Genomic DNA, 19,299 nt, shown 5'->3' with positions numbered 1-19,299 from the left:
TTTTTTTGTCACACCTTAGCACTGAGTTCAGGTTGAGGTGGTTATCTATCCACGACAGCCTCTAAATCCTAATATTCTATTACGACGAAAGAGTGAAAAACACTACTTCAAAATAAGCACATTGTCCTCAGGAATCCTGCCTGGAAAGTTAAGAACCAGGATATTTATTTCTTCCCTTCCTTCCTACACTTCCCCTTCATTCAGTACATGAGTCATTTTTTATTAACAATAGTTAATAATCTTAAGTTATTTTTATGGATAATATATAATAAAATAAAGATTGTCGTACTGAACAGACTATTCTGTTGTAAGGTGATACCACAGCAGTTACTATACAAAAACCACTAAGGAAAATATATAACCCTGTAGAAATTATGATCCATTTACACATACAGAGAAAGCAAGCATCTGGTTAAAAACAGCCTGTTCCATTATTTTAAAGAAAACACACCCTTTCAGTCAACAATAGAGGAAGAGAATTAAAAAAACTCAACTAAATACCCAGACTAACAAAACTCGCACAGGCATTACACAACATTAAGATGGAGGTAAAAAAAATGCTTGGTCAAGTCAGTCTTGTTGGATGATAACACGTCTTGTTCGGAAACATCAAGATCTTACCCATAGTGAGCATCTTACCTGTTTGCGCATGACATCCGTAGCTTGCATGATATAGCGAGGAGGTAGCCCGTGGCTGCGAGCCAGAATGATCGCCTGCTCCAGGGTAACACTCAGAGTGCACCTGCAACGGATGACAGAAGTCAGCTAGCTCCTAGTAGTAGTTTCCTTAAAATAATTGCTTTCAGATCAATTATCTTTTTTAAAAACATTATAAATAAAAATACTGTAGTAGACCTGGCCCCCTATCCCTCCCTCACCCATGCAGGCATTAGCCTGAACACTGAAATGTTTCTTAATTAGAAAAATTTTGAGTGTAAGAAGTGCTCCTGCTGACTTACAGACAAATGCATTTATTTGCCTTGTTTTGCTGCTGTTTAAAAAAAAAAAAACAAAAACCAACAAACAAAAACCAAACAAACAACCAGTAGAAAACACAACGCAACTATGGCTTGGCAAGTGCATGAGAGAGTGACAACTCAAGGAGAAGGATTTTTTGTAACTGTATAAATCCCTTTCCAAGTGGTTGCTGCACACCTTATCTTATCTCTCACCCTCCACTGCTCATGCCGACCCTAGCTTTGGGACCAGGAACCTGACCTCTTGCCATTAATTTACCTTGGTTATTCTGATGGCACATTAGTGCAGTTCAGTCCAAAATTAAGAGACATTTACCCCTTTCAAAAAATAAAATAAATAAATAGGGCATTCCTTCAAATAAACTGTTGTCTCCTACTTTGCCAATCCTTTTCAAGGAAATGCTTGAGGAGAAAAACGGATCATGGTACCACAACCTAATGGAAAGGCTGTAATGGCTCTGTCAGAGCAACCAGGAAAGTTTCAGAGCTAAAGATCTTTCTGCAGGACAACCTATCATCGCACCAGACAAGAAGTAGTAGGGAAAGTCATTTTGGACATGCCATCCGATTTCAGTTGTCATGGTGAGAATGAGGACAGATAGATGGTTTCTCATACAACCAAGACCAAAGCCGTAGAAGACGCACAGATAAAGGCAACAAAACTGGGTAGAAACAGGTACTTTTTGAAAAGCGCAATGTGTTTGAGGGCTGCTATCACCCAAGAGGTGAGAGTGGCTGCATTCTGCACCAGTAAGCTGCTAGATGATTTTTCTCCTCACAACCAAAGTACTGCAATAATCAAATCTCTTCAGCCAGAAAGATGAGGTGTACAGAAAACGATCCTACCTCAGCAGAACCTGACAAAAGCTGCATATTTCAAGTTCAAATAATAAAACTAAGACACACGGTTAAAACATACTTTTGAGTAGCCTTTTGGCAAAATCCTGACCAAAAGATTCTGCATAGATTACATTATGCACACAGAACAGACAATATGTTTCAATCAAACACTCATCTTGCTGAGCAGAAGATCTGTAGGAGGAAAAAATGTGTCTGCGCTGATTTTCTCACTGAAAAAAAAACCCCACCCTGACACGTTTTAAATACCGCTTAAGTAAATTTATGGACTGTAAAAAATTTCACAGTAGTGAGTGTAGAAGATATTAAATTTGATCTGTAGCTTTATTAATGGCCTTTCATTAAAAATTTATAAGCTAAGTGATTTTTCCTTGGTAATGAAATAATTTTTATTCCCCAGTTTCTTGTATACACTGACCTCAGAGTTAACTTGAAGGAAAAATCTATTGGTCTTTTGTGTTTTCTGTTTGATTAAGGTGCACAGTAGTTAAATATTAGACTAGAAATTCTAAACACTGTGCTTTCATCTTGTCTTTGAAAGGTGAAATATTGCACAAATACAGTACATGCTCATATTTACCAGCATCATAATCTAAACATCTAACCTTCAAGACCAGACCGCAAAGGAAGTTTTGTTCCACTGACAAGGGGAAAAAGCAAAAGTATCTGAAATCTAATTTGACACATGTAATCTAAGCCAGAGAAAAAGGGTAAAAAGTCTCTCTGTAGGTATAATAGAGGTTAATGGGCTCCAAGCTCAGCTTTCAGCCAACCGGTTACTGAGCCAGCTCTCCCATAAATCCCATCTTCCTGGAACCTAAAAGTCTGAAAGAACAGAAAAATCATATTCTGCATGCGTGAATCAAAACGAACAAAAGGACCCCCAAAATGAAGGTCAGCTTGAAGAATGAGGTGCAAACAGTAATCTTGTGATCGCAAAAGACTGCCAAACTGCTCACTGTCCAAAACCTGATGAAATGGCTGGTGATTACGGACATTATGAGCCATCTACACTTTGACAATGCCAACCGTGATTCAGAAATAAGGTTGCCAAGTGCGTACATAAAGACAGAACCGGAGCGGGAAACGCAGAGACAAAGAGTGAAATGGCATAATGAAGATTTCTTTTAAAGGCTGCTATGAAGCTAGGCAACAACTACCGTACAGTCCTGAAACACAGGGGCTAACATTGAAGATCTCACCTCAAGGCAAAAAAGAAAAGTCATTCCAAGGATAATATTTTAAACGTATCCTAGCAAATTAGTAGTGAAGACACTCAAGATGACAGCAGTGATGATGATGTTAACTATTATCAGACCTCTTTAATAAAACATTTTACATTCGAGGTGAAGTCCGACAGTAATGCTGGTTAGATACATCCAGTGTTTCTTTTAAAAAACATTCTTACTCATTAATGCATGTTAAAAAATGTTAAAATAGCATCAGTGGCATGGCTGCATTTCAATATACTATTTTCTTAGAAATGCAATTTAACATCGCTGGATTTTGTATTTCTCTTAAGGCACGTAAAAGGTTTGATGAATGGAGAATTAAAATTACCGTTTATGGCTTTTGTAATTATGAAATAAGGTTACTACTTTCCAAATACAAAAAACAACACTCAAATAGCTTCATTTTTGTTGAATACTGAATCCTCTGATAAAACTGATCATATAAACCTTCCACGGTGCTATGCTGAACCGACTCAATAGCAAACATGTATTTACATGCTGGTGCTTTCTCCCAGCCCTTCAAATATAGTTTTTGAATTACTACATATTCCTTATCACAATTCAAACCGCTCCGAAAACCAGCTGTGAACGAAACAAACACACACACAAAACATCAGATGGTAACATGGAAACGCCGTAACTGGAATTACCTCAGCAATAGGACTGCCAAGCACAGAAAGATGAACCAAATGCAAATTTAAACCAATACAACTTGTACAATTTCATGAAACAACACGAAAGCTGGGAATTCCTCATATGGTGAGACTGTTCTGGTGGTCTGAGCAAGGTTCAACATCAAGGACTGCCAGCAAATAAGTGCAATATGTAATAATCCACCCTTCTCCCCCATTTTGAGAGGTGATGAGCAGATGGTATTAAAGTTTACAAAGCAGTTTGGAAGCAGTTCTGACCATTGAAAGTATCTGGTCATTTGGATGCAATCAGCCCAGACAAAACAAACAAGGAAAATATTAGGGGAAAAACTCCTTCAGTGTTCTCATAACGTTCTGCTATGGGAAGTATAAATCCCAAATCCATATATTATACAGTGTAAACAAATCAAAATCTGTTCTCACTCCCTCTCTTTTCCTCTCATCCCTTCTTTTATGCCAGAAAAACAAAAGACCCGAATTCATCATCTCAGAATTTATGTCAATTAGAATCACAAATTCCCTGCCTTGACAGATTACAGCAGCAAGGCAGCACAGACATTTGGCTTTCCCAGCACAACTGGGCTGAGAACTCCTCATTTCACCCATTTGGTTTCCAAGAACCAGAAGGGACTGCAGCTGCTCCCAGCCCCTGCCTGCTATCCCCAGTCTCCCATCAGTCATGACAGTATTGATGTGAAGATTAAATACAAACTTTCAAACATCTTCTGGATCAGACCATCCCGAACAAACGAGGTTAAATCATTTTCTACCATGAATAGTCCATTTCTTTCTGACTGGATGTGATTTTTACTAAAGGGCAGTAAAATCGGCTGGATAGACATACATCTGCGCTGAAAAATTGAGTTGTAACAGAGGAAAACAGATTGAAATTTTCTAAGAAATGGATTACTTCATGACAGCTTGTTTAATGTCACCTGGAAGAAAAAATAATTTGAGTTCATGTACACTACCTACAGAGCTGCCACTCAGCAAACTGTACATCTATGTTACCAGAGTAAAAGGAATCTAAATGACTCAATTCATTCTCAGGTTTCAGTTAGGATTCCGGCCATCCTACATCCAAAGATGCATCAAAACATCGCTTAGAAAAATGCCCTGAATAGAAAAGATGAGGTGAAACAAATTGGTTTCGTAGTTACCACCGTCAGAGATGTTGAAATGAATTATGCTCTGGCTATGTGAATAGGAAAAAAAATATGAAAAGGATGCATATATGCTTAGTCTAATTAAAATCTAAAGCTTCTACTTAACAGGTAATTTAATGCCATTATTATTTTAATTACTTTTGTTTCTATATTTCATAAGCTGATCATACCTATATTTGACCACCTTTTAAACCAATTACACTATTAAGTATTCATTTGTTTCTGCTGTCATTTAAATTAATGCTTATAGAGCAGCTATTTTTTATGTCACTGTATGCAGCAATTAAAAACTTTAATACTAAGTAAGTCAATTTTGGTAAAAATTGTGGGGGTATTTCTCTATAGTGATTGCTGGGTAATATGTATTGATTCTGATGAGAAACCCAAATAAGAAAATAGGTCATGATAAACTAAAAAGAAGGGAAAATGATCTTCAGGACTCTAAGAAATAAGCATAAAAAGTGTAGACAGGTCTAACTGAAGACTCCCCAACAATTTCGAAGCTGTTCTCATTGTGGGAATATGTCTCAATGCAAGTAAAATTGAAGTTTGCATTCTCTGTGCCCATATACTGAATCTTTGCTGAACAGAATTTCATCTCACAGGGAGAGGAAAGCTGGGCCTGCCAATATGTATTAAAGAGAAAACGAGCAAGAAGATCATCCTTTAAGCTACAGTATTGTATTTTACAATTACAATAAAACTCTCCTGGAGATCAGGACTCAGGTTCTGTCCCTTTATGAACCTTTGTGAAGCAGAGATGTTCCCAGTGTGGAAAGACCACTACTTTAAAGTCAGCCTTGGACTGAACCCATCCACTAAAGGTTAGTCCCAAACTTCTTTTGCCAAAATATAGCAAGCCATTACTCTGCACATATAATATATGTATCCCATTATGACGGTTCAGTAATCATAAACAATGCTTCAAAAAGTGACTATGTGTGGAAAATATTACAACACCACACAGAAATGGATAGTCCAAGGTTAAGGGGACTTCTGCCATGTATCCATTAAGCATCAGCATGCACAGGCTTCTTTCACGAGAGGCACCGCTGTGATTACGTAGTTGCACAAACCTCAAAATAAATACATCCCAACTCCTGTATCAGGCATGCATCCGCCATTCTACGGTAGGATATTCAAACCCAGATCTACCAGGTATTTTCAAACACAAGCTACCAACAAAGTTCTGACTTGCTAAAGTAGATGGCACGAACTTATCAAACTAGAGAATCAGCCTTGGGAGGTAAGTATACATTAGCCATATTTCGGACCTAAACTTGGTTAATGACTTCTTTTGTAGTTTACGAATATAGTTTTAATCAGGTTTATTAGATGCAATATTAGTAATTTTCAATCCAGAAGCATGAAACACGCAGCAGGTAATGATGGCTTTTTTTCTTGTAGTTTACTTGGAAGATTACTATCATCCAATCTGTATCTAGAAATTAAATGTGACTTCTACCTTTTCTAAAACAGAAAGCTTTTCAAAGAACGATGAAAAAACTCAACAAAAACAGCACTTCTTTTCACTGTACATCTGCCAGTGCACAGAGCATCTTTTTAGAAACATCCTTCTTTTAAGATCTTGCCACCTTTAATCAGCTGGAATTGTTGCAAGGAGGCACTTCCACCATTAAATATTCTTTTTTTGATGAAAGACCAGCATTTTCAAAAGATCCAAAGTATCCCATGCCTTTTGTTTGCTCAATCTCAGTCATACTTGCAAAAACAAACAAAAAAAATCTAAAGTCAACTGAAACCCCGGCCATTATCTCTTGTTCTGCATAGAAAGTCTTTCACATTAAAAGCTTCTTCCCATGTAAACAAACAAGTAAATCTGCTGGAAAATTGCAGTTTACTTCCTGTCTTATAATAGTTCAGGTTATCCGCTTAACTCTCTTCCACCTCAGAATTTAAAGAAGATTTGGATAAGTTTTTAATGTCAGACGGTTTGAGAGGATCTTTTGGGGTTTTCTTTTTGGTTTGGTTTGGTTTTTTGTAACGTAGCAGTTTTTGTAAGGAAGAATCAGATTCTCCCAAAGACCTGGACTGCAGATAAGGTGATGCTGCAGCAACTGAAGCATGACAGGATGATTCTACAGAGCAAGGTGATGGAGTTGTGTGTCAACCCTGCTACTAAATGTCTATCCTGGTCCATCATGTTAAAAGGAATCCAATTAGAAAAAAAAGAACACCTTAAAATCCATACTAGTAACAAGTTAGATCCATCTTATCTGTCTCAGTGCGCTTTATGCACTTCTCTGCATTTTCAGATTGCATTTTAAAAAAAAATACAATGTCTCAGAATTTAAATATGCAAGAGAACTCTAAGATTATAGTCCTTCACCTACATATTAGAAATGAACAAAGCAAAAACGTACCAGGTTGCCCATGAAAGGCAAGTACAGAACAAAACAAAATAATCATCACTGTACAAACAACCTATTTGTGCTAAATGTCTTTTTTACATCATCTTAAGACAAATTTTCATATATTTAGCAATTACATAACTGTTTTCAAATAGTAACCAGCACAGAATGAAATACTCTACTATCCTAACTTATTTTACAAAAACAGAAGTTTGTTTATGCCTCAGCAAGTAAGGTATCACAAAAATACACTAACTGTAGACAGACATAGCAAAATTGCCTTTTAAAAAAAGAAGGGCATCTTGACTAAATGGGAAGGTAGCGGGACTAAAAGCACGGTTTAGACCAGATGGCTGGAGGGGAGCAAGGATTCGTTTTTCAGCCTGTGCTGACCTGCCTCCTCAAAGTAGTCCCATTAATCCCAGAAAGCCTTCTTATTGTGAAGATAACAGCTTGAGTACAGCTGCAAAAACTTCAAGGAGACTTTTTTTGTTGGTAGCACACAGTCGTTGAGCTCAGAACTAAATTCCTAGAGAAAATTTCTAAAATAATCTAAAAGGAAGAATTCTTACGATAGAATGTCTAAAATATAAGGTCAGAGTACCTATTTTTCACCTTGTTTCATTTGATTCACTGAAAGGGAGTTGGCCATGACGGACAGCTTATGGTGCCACTCTGCTTTGCTATGTGGAAGATGGAGCAGGTTTAGCCGGATTGCAGGAGCTGTGCCAGCGAGAGGAGACAGCATAATCAACCCTTGGCAAAACCTGCCTCATCATTCAGCCCAGCGTCTGCCAGCCAGAACCCCACTGCTTGAAGGATGGTAACACTAAGGAGAGACTTTCTGCAGAGGAAATTAAAATTCCGAAAAGAAAATAAGCGAGGGATTTTTTTCTGGGCTTCATCAAGATTATAAAAGACTTCTTTTCTCTCAATCCTCCAGGAAATGCAAAATTTTAAATAAACTTGGGATTTGTTTCATTTGGATGCTTTAAATGATTCCTTTGAGCCTGGAAGGCCTATGGTCCCCGAATAGACTTCTGCAGATGCTGCACCTAATTTCATTTTGGCATGGAAAGAGGCTAGGACATGTCTGTGCAGTGCAGTCTCATTCCTCTCCCTCGAGCAGGAGCTAGCATCATGATTCAATAAAATTTAAAAGTGCCTTTCATCACCTCCATTTGTGCAGAGTGACTGCAACTTCAAACGGAACGAATACAAGTAAAGAAAGCAGAGCATTGTTTACAGGGTGACAGCTGATTGGCAGGCAGAAATATAATTATGGATGATAAAAAAGGGAAAACAGAAATGCAAACTATTGATTTCTTGGACTAATTTAGAGCTGTGTTCCTGGTGTTGATCAAGAAGGCACGTTTGCTTATGATAATCCGAGGAGACTTTGTAGTATTCATATGTCACTTAGGACAGTGAAGGGTAAAGGGACTTATTTTTCCCCTTCCTTGTTTTTATGGTGATGGAAATATATTTGAAAAGAACTGCTATCTGAAATAGATATAGGATTTCAGGCTCTAATGTAAATTGGTAAACATATTGTCGTAATAAAAATCAAAGCAAAGCAATCACCAGCAATTCAAAATCCCCAGCATTATCTTGGATATAGGGATGAAAATATGAACTCTGTCAAGCTGTTTTAGCCTACTGCAGTGTAAAAAGCAATTTAATATGGATCACAGAGAAGTCAGAAACCAAGACACTGCTGATCCAGAGATCAGCAATCACTGTCAAAGCAGACAAAGCTGCTGTTTCATAGTTCTTGGCCTCTTCTGCATTGGACTGCCACCCAGCACCTCCCTCCCAAGATATCTGGGATTTGTTTCTGGTTAGGAGGAGGGGTGGCGGACCTCCTCGCCCCCTGTCAATCCACGACACTTAAGTTGAGAAAACACAGAAAGGGCTCTCCAGTCAGTTCATTAAGAGACAGATAAATTCAGTGAGGGAAGGTTCATATATATTTTGTCTAAAGTCTATTAAATATACCTAAATTCTGACAGTTTAATGGCTTGCTCAGTTCCCACTCCCCATGAACAAAAGAAAGATGCTGATCAGCAGAGCACCCTGTACTTTTCCACAGACTCTCAAAAATTCTCTCCTATTAGAGACCAACCACAGAAAATGGGCTAAAATGAGGGTTTTTTTAAAAAGAAAGCATACAGGAACCTTACTCTGAGTTGTTTATTCTTCATTTTTAAGCCGGCAAGACTAATCAGTGAAGAATATATTTTCAAAGTTTAACCTGCAAGGACAATTCACATCTTTCCCCCATCTGCCTGCCTGGTAGCATCTGTAGATAATCTCAGTTTTCAACTCATTTAATACCTGTAGCACAGTGTTAAAAAACAGTTGTGAGTCCTTGGTCTGGGCCTACAAGATGTGAATTTCTGCAATTGATCGCAATCAAGCACACTTCACAGCATTTAGTTTCTAAGAACACAGAAGGCCAGATACACTGCTGAATACAACCAGAGACAAATATCCTCTCACTGAAAATCAGTAGCTTGCACTCTAAAGCACTAACTTACGATTTAAAGAGCATTATTTTGCAAGATTATCTGCCCTGATTAAATAATATTCCAACAAATAAAAGAATTAAGCCTTCAAGATTGCAGGCAACAAGCATCTATGGCTGCAGGACCTGATCACATCCAGCATCTTATTCTTTCCTCTTTTGTTCTCCTCACAGGATTTCATGGTGCTGCAAGACAGTTTCACTCTACAGATCAGCAAGGGGAGCAGGTCCACAAAAACACAGCAGAATTTAGCAGTAGAAATGTCGGGAACAAAATTCACCCAGCAAGCCTAGTAGCTGGCAACAAAGCAAGCTTTCTATCTGGGCAAAGACAATTTCAGAATGCCAAAAAAGCAGAGCCTACTTAGTGCCGGACTGCAGAGATGAGGCCCAGGGAGTCCAGAAACAGAAAAGCGGAGACAAAGTGACTTTATATGACTGAATTCTAAGGAAAGACTCCTTCATCCATCCAGTTTGTATGCACAACAGTAACTTCAGGAAACTGCTGTTAAAAAAGACTTCCTCAGCTTTTACCACTTTACAAAAAAATAATAGGACAAGAACCTATTCTAGTCTCTAAATATATGAGTTTTCTTCTGAACTTTTAGAAATTCAGGGCAAAAACTCTTTGAGTACCTATAAAATCTCAAGTAATGCGTTCCTTTTTCCTGGAGGGCCTATCTTAAAATGTCTCTGATAATGCCAAGAGCTGATGTTTCTTTCTCTGAACAGATGGTAGCCACGAAGGCCGTATGAGTGCACAAGTGAAGTAACCCTCTCTTGTACAAAAGCTCAAATGGACTCGCTGTAAAGCAGCACTAGTCTCGCTTTAGATGAAAGTGTTTTGCGCCTTTCCTTTACACAAATAAGCAATCTTGAATCCTTTAACATCTAGGTGGAAACCCACGCGTAGCACATTTAAACCCGATTCCTGCTGCTCATAATATAGTCTTGAAATCCAATATATCAGTTTTCTAATATTTTGTGGTTTAAAAATATACTTAAATAGACAATTAATAGTTTATACCTTTGGCTTATCCCTAGTTTTGAGCAGAAATTTGACGAATAATTTATCTTCATCTAAGAACAGATCACGTTCAGAATCAAGCATACCAAGCCACCAAATTATTCTAAAAAATTTATAAACTATTACACTGTGGCGTAATAGTTTATTGGGGCTATTAAAGTTGCTCTGACTTTATTCTTAAACTATAAGAATTTTCAGCAGAAATATACTGGCAAATTCACAACTTAATCCATGAAATCATAATGAAATCCAGAGGTAGACTTTTTCAGCTTTGTAAAAAAAAAAAAAAAAAAGTCCATGCTATGTAGTATTTCCACCTTTATCTGATACAGTGACTAGTGTTAAATAATACAGAGGTTTTTTGTTATTGCCTAAAATTAAGTACAGTATACAGCATGCTATATACGCTTGTATCAATGATAGAAAGTAATACAAATAGTCTGTTGCAACTTCTGTTAAAAGAAATGGCAAGCACTGTTTTTATACAATTTAATTGTGTTGGCTACATACGGAGCTTTTCCTGGTTTTCATGCCTGGTAGCTGCAATTAAGGTTATGACACTTACTTCCCCCCCAAAGCACTTTAAAAGAAGGATTTTCATAGATCAAAAACTAAGGAACATATTTTTAACATTGCTACCTGTAATTCGCAGTTTGGAATTCTTACCAAAATGCAGATATTTAGCATCAGATTGTTTGGGGTTTTTTTTGGCTGCTGGGTTTTTCCCCCCCCTCTACAAATGTATTCTTTGCTTTTTTGGTATAATGTACAGAAATGTTGTAATCTGGCCAGCTAGAACGTAAACATGTTTCTGCCTTTGATTAATATCATTACGTACTAGAGAGCTCTATAATGACGCTATCGTCATACCTACATATGTCTGTTGAAATCTCTTAGTGTTGATGACAAAGATTGGTTGATTATAGCTCAGTTCATTTTTTGCTACTGTATTAATGACAGCACCTGTTCTGCAGGCTGAACTTCTGGTCATCCTAAGGCACACCTGCAAAAACGCGCCTCTCTTCTGTTTTGTTTTTTTCCTTGAAACAAGCTTTACTACAATTCCCCCCAGCTTACAAAGCAAATAAAAATTTCAGCATTTCTTGCCTGTATTAAGAGTTTAATATAGTATGTGTTATTCACCTAGGAAACCTTCCTTTTTCTGCTTTAGCAATTAAGATTTCTGCCTTTTTCTGACTGGAATGAGGAACAATCCATTACAAGTGCACAGACTAAAATCGTACTGCTCATTTCTGTCGATCACTGCAAATGCAATTCTAGAATTTCACCACAGATCTTTCAAGTGTGTTAGATATTTAGTCTAAGATGTTAGATATTTAGTGTTAGACCTCTCTATAAATAAAAAGCAGCAGTCTCCAACCTGCAATGACTGAGTAACTGACTGAAACAAAGGGAGGAAAAGAAATTGTCATACCGGTGAACTCCACTGTTGCACATAATGATGTGACAAGCTCCAAGCCTGCTACAGAGTTCGGAAGACACTGAAAGCAATCCAACTCCGGAAGCACTGCACGCAGTGTACGCGCAGGCAGCAGTGCGCTTGGATCGGATAAATGACCCGATCAGTCGGTAAAGTTCATCCAAGCAATTGAGAGGCCTCATCAGCTGCAAGAGAGGAAGAGAGAGTGAGATATTTAAATATTTGCTACTGGGAGCACACGAAATGCTCTTTTAGAGCAGATGGAGCAGCAGGGCTGGTGGAGAAAGCCGAAGCCAACTTCCACAACATAAATACAGAGCACACAGTCTTCCGTTACATGACCTATGACAACTTTTTCAAACTTTTGAATTCTTACCATCACTGACTGTTTCCTTCCCAGTCCTGTCTACAGAAGTGTTTTTCACTTCAATAGACTGAATAGACCCATCAGTGCCATTCCCATTAATGGTACTGGCAAAGAAGGGAAGCCATGAAGAGGCAACCTAGAACTGTACGCGTATACAGGAGGGATGCCAAGACTGGTTAATTGACTTGCTGAGAAAATCAGTTTATCATTAAGACAACACTGTCCTTTATTTATGCAAATGCCTAGTTCCTAATCCTGACTAACAACATGGAAAAAGAAAAGTGAACAGAAGTGACAAAAACATACTACAAAACAAGAACAGTTAACTTTGTAGTGTGACTTAAAATAATCTCAGCATTATCGTACAGAAAATAAACGAACTGCCCAGTAAAGAAGGCAGCTTCAAGTGGAAGGCTGCTTTCAAAGAGGGACTTCCAAGAGTGGTCTAGCAATGATAAACATCATCTCATGGTGCTTAGTGTAAAGGAGACATTCACAAGACAGTTTTGCAGACCTCATAACTCCAAATTCCCCATTCTCGTTATTCCAGAAACACTTAAAGATTCCAGCAAAACCCCTCGCTACTGAAAGAATAAATCTTTTGAAAGACAGGTTCATTCCCTAAAGGGCAATTAGGGAAATGGCAGCCTCACTTGCTCCTATATGAAGCTTACTTCATTGGAAAGCATAGAGGTCAAGTAAATCAATTATAACATCCAGCATATTTAAACCTGGGCACAAACAGATTTAACTTTGTTTAGGTCCTATTGGTTTAACTTGCATCCATTTAAGTTGATTCTAGCGGGTGCCATTTACTAGTGCAGAGCTATGGAGAGCAGAGCAAAAGGCACACACAAACAGATCACGCACTCTTAGCTGGCTCCAATTGCAAATAAATGCATGAGCTTAACCTAGCATCCCTTCGTCAGATCTGGATTATGATATGCTTTTATCTTGCCCTTGAACTTTTCACTGAAATAGATAGGGAACAGGTTTAGGGGTAACAAGCACTTCACCTAGAGCTAAATGTCTTCTGCTGCACCTGTGACTGCTTAGAAAGTTCCGCTGTGGACTCACCAAGGAAGGAGAGGCACAGGCACATGTCCTCCTCCCTCACGTGCAGTCCAGCGTGGATCCAAGAAAGAGGAACTATCAGTCTGTTAACACACACGCTGGATGATACTGACATAAAATTTTAGTCTGTCATAGTGCTCAGCTGGTGATCGCTGTATTTCTCAAGGCACAGTAGCTCGATCACTTCTGAAGGCAGTGTAGGCAAGACCATAGGAACTTCTTTTTTCCCCTCTATTGGGCTGCAATATGGGCATTAACTCTCCAACAATGGGAGAGAGCATTAAATGAATTTTCATAGCCCCTGGGATCTCTCAGTCACGGAGGTTTAAAGACAGATGAAGGCATTTGAAGAAAGCCTAAATGAGGAGGTTCAGAAGAAAGCCTTCTGAGCAGGATGCTGAAGGAGTATTTAATTTGGAACAGCGCTTCCAGTTTTCAGAACAAAGAACTTCCGCCTGCACCTGCTCTCCCTTCGCCCTACACTTCCACTGCCAACGTGCTCCTGGAGCAATTGCATTGCTCTGACAGCACGGTGAAAAAGGAAAGCTACGGTTCCCCCTCTCAAATACAGTGATGCCCCTCAAGCCACACCTTTTGATACAGAACCAGATGGCACCACGTACCCCTAAAACCCAGGTGAGACAAAATGCTGCAAGAGAGCTCCTCCTTTCCCTGTCTCCCACCCCAGCTTTAAATAATTCATTTTTTTTTCAATGGAATTAAGAAAGGCTCAGGAAAGGATTACAATAACACAATGTGTAACATGCAAAGTTTAATTAGGTACTTAACATTTTTATTTACCTTATCTATATAAGCTGCTTTAGATGTTGAATTTGGAGGCAGGTTTGATTTGTCCAGGTAGAATGCCCTGAAAGAATAAACAGAATAAGGAAAAAATGGAATATATGTGACTATTCTTAGACATCATCCGAAAGTTGGAATTTATTTTTTTTTTTCCCCCCGAACTTCATGCTAAGAGAGGATCAAGGAACAATACATGGGTAAATAGGCACTATCACACTTTCTTTTAAAGTAATAAGGAACATCTTTCGTTCTGGAGACAAAAACTGTCCCTCTGCCCTTTGACAGTACAGTGCAAAATTTTAATGTCTAGTTAGTAGAAAAACTGGACCTGAAAATTATTTTCACCAAAGCTATCCATGAAAAGGTTTGTGGCAACTGTCTAGATGTTAATAGTGACTTTGGGAAACTTGGCATTTGAACAGTGCCTGAGTCTCACGCGCTACAAGCTTTTTTATATTAGCTGTATGTAACTGCAATAGTGTAAAGCCAGAATCCCAAACATGAAGCACAGCACTGACACAGGAAACATACACAAGCTCACAATATACGAAGAAACCACCACGCAAAAATGCTACAAGGGGCAAATATGCATCATACAAGAAAAATGGCATTTGCAATGTGTGTGCTCATGCATGTGTGTGCAAATAAAAAACAAACTGCCTTTCTTTACAACTTCTTTGTACGCACTTCTTTGAAAATAAATTAGTGCATGAAAGGAAAAGCCAAAGTAAACTGTCATTTGCCTGCAGAACACAAATGTGATAGAGAAAGCATACTTACTGTATCACAATTATCTATTGTGTACTAAAGCTCATCAACCCACATTCTCCCAGCTCCTTTTATACCCTTTCGATTATCAATGAATGGTACTAGAAAAAGTTCCTATAAAACGGAGAAATGCAACATGCGTTGTTTTCAAAGACAAAGGTTGGCTAATTTCTGCGTGGCACAAAGGAGGGCTTCTATGCTATCCCTTCTCTCTTAACCCAGGAAAATTTCCCTTATTCAACACCAGAGAGGAAGAGTTTTAGCAAAGAGCACACAGGAAGCACGGAGCTCTTCTCCTGTCTCTTTCAACTCAGGAACCCTAAAGGAATTTTTTTTTCTTTCTACCTTCTAAGTAAATTAATTGCTTACCACAGATGAGCTATCATAAAACATCTCACAGGCAGAGGAAATATCTTACATATCTCTGTGATAAGATCAGTTTCTCTGCCTCTGCAGCATCGCTTAAGAAAAAAATAATAAATTATTGTCCCTGCCCATGGCAGGGGGGTTGAATCAGATCATTTTAAAGGTCCCTTCCAACCCAAACCCTTCTATGATTCTCTGATAACAAAACTCATTCTGCTGCTTGAAAAGCTCCAAAAACCTGCTGGGGCAGCTGAAAATAGAAACACCTGGTAGGCTTTCCTGCCTGAGTGAGGCATTCAGTGAGAACCAGGCAACAGCTAACTGCAGCAGTTCTGGCCAAGGCTGAAATAAAACAAAACAAGAAAAATCCCACTCAACTAGAGAACGCGTAGGGAAAAAAAAAATACAACAAAAACCCCACAACCCAAAAAACCCCAAACAAACCAACAACCAACCAGTTTCTCCAGAGGAAACCTCAAGGCATCACTACGACCCAGCTCCACCGCCTGTGTGCAAGGAGCAGACCTTACTGAAGGTCACAGCTGAGCCACGAGCCAGGCTGGAACTATGGAGTGTGGGAACTAAATCTCAGTGGCAATAAAATACGAAAATAAACACTGAAAAGAATGCATCCTTGCATCCTAGCTGTAAAATGACAGAATCACCTGGATCCTCCAGTCATGAAAACATTCATTCATATAACATACACAGGTACAAACTGCCCTCTCCCTTTTTTTATGATTTTATCCATGAGTGAAGTTATTCTCATTGTTACGTAGTTGCAGGGCAGGGGTGCAGACTGCAGATTTGAATAGCCTCTTATTCTTCAATAATCTGGAATAACTGAGCTGATAAAAAAATCCATCCACCTTTAACTCTAAGTAGATTTTGCTTCCCATAGCTTTGCAGTTTGGAAAAGCATCTTCTCCCAAACTTAAGGTTTGAATTAATCCCCTCGGAAAGCACAGTAAAGCTAATCTAGTTCTGTTACTCCATTAAGCCTGTTGCACGATCCAGAATGTACTCTGAGTCAAAGGAAGCTGGAGACTATTGGAAGGAAAAGAGGTTTGCAGAGAAAATTACTCATAAATCACTTTGAGTGGCCACAGCGCATAAAAGCTACCTCGGCAGCAACAGACCAACCTTTTTCTTTGTTAGCAAAGCTAAAAAACAAAGCATCACCCTGCCATCCACTGAACATTATCAGACTGAAAGCTTTTATTGTTTTTTTCCTGCCATGCTACAGGAAAATCTGCTTCATTCGGAGTCTGTTCAGCACTCCTTTCTCTTTGGACTGTTATTTCCGCAAATTCGGCTGCATTAAATGAAACCAGAAACCAAATATAGAACAGTACACACATTAACGGAGTACACAGAAAATAATCAACTCGGGGTACAAAATGAAGCAACATGGACTCTAGAAAGGGATATACAATTATAGGAATTACTCCATTAATTCAGTCAATTATTCATTAACCTAAAGAACAAACAAAAATCAGCCATACACAACATTAATTTTAAACATCAAAATATCCTGTTACAAATGAAACTATTTCCCCCCCCACAATCAGATAACACTCCCAGATGTTTCTCAAGTGCCTTATTTTTATTGCTTTTCATAAAAAGTGTCTTCAGTATTTTACAGAACATGACAAACTGTGGACAGCATATAAATTTCCAAAGCACTTCACTTAATTACTAAATGCTTGTTAAGGTCCTTAATCATATTTTATGGGAAAAGTTAATGGCAATCTTGGCATGGTGCCCAATATAGACAATATTTTCTAATCCATTTGAAATGCACAAGAATGAAATCATAGTTCTTTGTCTGTAAATGTGATGCTGGTTCTGCTTCTAAAGGTCTTGCAATTTCTCTAAACTGTAGCAGAAAAGCTGCTCTTTAAGAAAAGGTAGAAAAATCCAATAGGCATTAAAACTACAGGGGGTTATTGCTGTGTTCCACTATTGTAAGATATCCCCTATGTAAAAATGTCAAACATTTAGACAAGCATCTCAAGGAAAACTTGCACTGGTAACAAACATCTTAGGGTACAAAAAGAAAAATCTACCACGAGATTAATGTTTTCCCAGAACTTGAGTACAAGGGAGATGCAGAAGTATTGATGTTTTCTTAGTGAAGCATTTTACAGGGTATCCTCCAAAATTGACCTGAACATGTAAAATCCTGAAAATTTGAAATATTGAAAATTGAACCCTAAGGAGCCTCCAAACCTGTAGAGACGCATGTTCCTGAGTAACTTTGTACATGCAAATAATTCAAGGAAAGCCAAGTTTCTAATCTTACTCTTAGCTTGTTGTTCCAGGAAGTCCACAGGGTTATCCTAGATGCCGATCATCTTTTCTTTGAAATACAAGGATAGTAAAGAAGTGATTGGAGTGGCTGAGGGTGGGAGGACAGGTAATTGGGTTATGGCATTCAATAAAGGCAAGTTGCTCTAGGAAGACTTTGCTTTGATGTTATAGCAAAGAAGAATTTAGTCTTTTATATTTTCTTCATCAATGTGCTATACATATAAATAAATTCATACTGCCTTCAACAGAAGGATGGAAATGTATTTTAATTCTACTTGATTTTTCAATCCTTTGGTCACAAGATCATGTAGATAAGTATGGTCAACTCCTGAAAGGAGGTTGTAGCAAGGTGGGGGTCAGTCTTTTCTCCCAAGTGACAAGCAATAGGATCAGAAGAAACGGCCTCAAGTAGCACCAGGGGAGGTTTAGAAGATTGGATATTAGGCAAAATTTCTTCACCGAAAGGGTTATCAAGCATTGAAATAGGCTGTCCAGGGAAGTGGTTGAGTCACCATCCCTGGAGGTCTTTAAAAGTCGTGTAGATGTGGCACTTAGGGACATGGCTTAGTGGTAGACTTGGCAGTGCTAGGTTAACAGTTGAACTCAATGATCTTAAGGGTCTTTTCCAACCTAAATGCTTTACGATTCCTGGCTTACTCCATGCACAAAGTGACAAATCAGCTTTTGACGATCTCTACTATAAGTTTAAGCAAACAGAACTGAGGACTGTAAGGTAAGATGAGCACAATACACAGAGAAAAGTGGAGAATAATTAGATTCAGTTATGCACAGTAATACCTACAAGTGGGGAGGGGTGTTAAGAAAATTTCAAGACCTGAAACTTAGGGGGTTTCTTGTCAACTGTCTGCTTTAGTGAAATAGACTGGGAGCATACCTGGGACACAGACTTTCAACACTGTAAAACTGAATTCCTAAGACTGGGCTCTTAAACAGGGGGAATGATTCTTCAGAGTGCTCCTCATGTTCTTGCAAGCCTGAAACACCTGGCTAAACTACTGGTCTCCCACCAATTTAAACTCTCTCCAGTCTGCGAAGAGGGCATGTTGAGAAATTGGTGTTAGGATGAATACAAGTATCTGAGGCGCAAACCAGCAGGCACATCACAGCCTTACTCTTGTTATAAACGCACAAGCAGGGGACCATAGAAACGTGAGGACAGAAAGGCATGGATGAAAAAAAAAAAGGGGGGGGAAAAATACCATGTAACACTGCCCACTTTTCACGTGCTACATTTTAACCCCTGTTTTTCCAGGAATCTCATCTCCAGCATCTCTACCTACTTCCAAGATCACTTGAAATATCCTATTTGTGATGTGAAAGGGAAGTTCTTGGG

At 38.6% G+C, this 19,299-nt stretch overlaps 1 protein-coding gene across 1 annotated transcript in view; it reads right to left on the bottom strand.

The window, feature by feature from the left end:
- Positions 1–19,299, bottom strand: part of PREX2 (phosphatidylinositol-3,4,5-trisphosphate dependent Rac exchange factor 2) — a 184,392-nt gene that overhangs the window by 16,124 nt on the left and 148,969 nt on the right. The window contains exons 37-39 of the mRNA XM_063327016.1: positions 14,496–14,562; positions 12,248–12,438; positions 640–742 (exon numbers count right to left, since the gene is read on the bottom strand). Coding sequence (XP_063183086.1) covers positions 640–742; positions 12,248–12,438; positions 14,496–14,562 — 361 coding nt within the window. The remainder of the gene's footprint in view (positions 1–639; positions 743–12,247; positions 12,439–14,495; positions 14,563–19,299) is intronic.

The sequence above is a fragment of the Chroicocephalus ridibundus genome, chromosome 2 (genome assembly GCF_963924245.1).
Source record: "Chroicocephalus ridibundus chromosome 2, bChrRid1.1, whole genome shotgun sequence".
Taxonomy (NCBI): Eukaryota; Metazoa; Chordata; class Aves; order Charadriiformes; family Laridae; genus Chroicocephalus; species Chroicocephalus ridibundus.
Note: the sequence above shows the minus strand (reverse complement) of the source record. Positions and strands in the feature narration are given on the sequence as shown.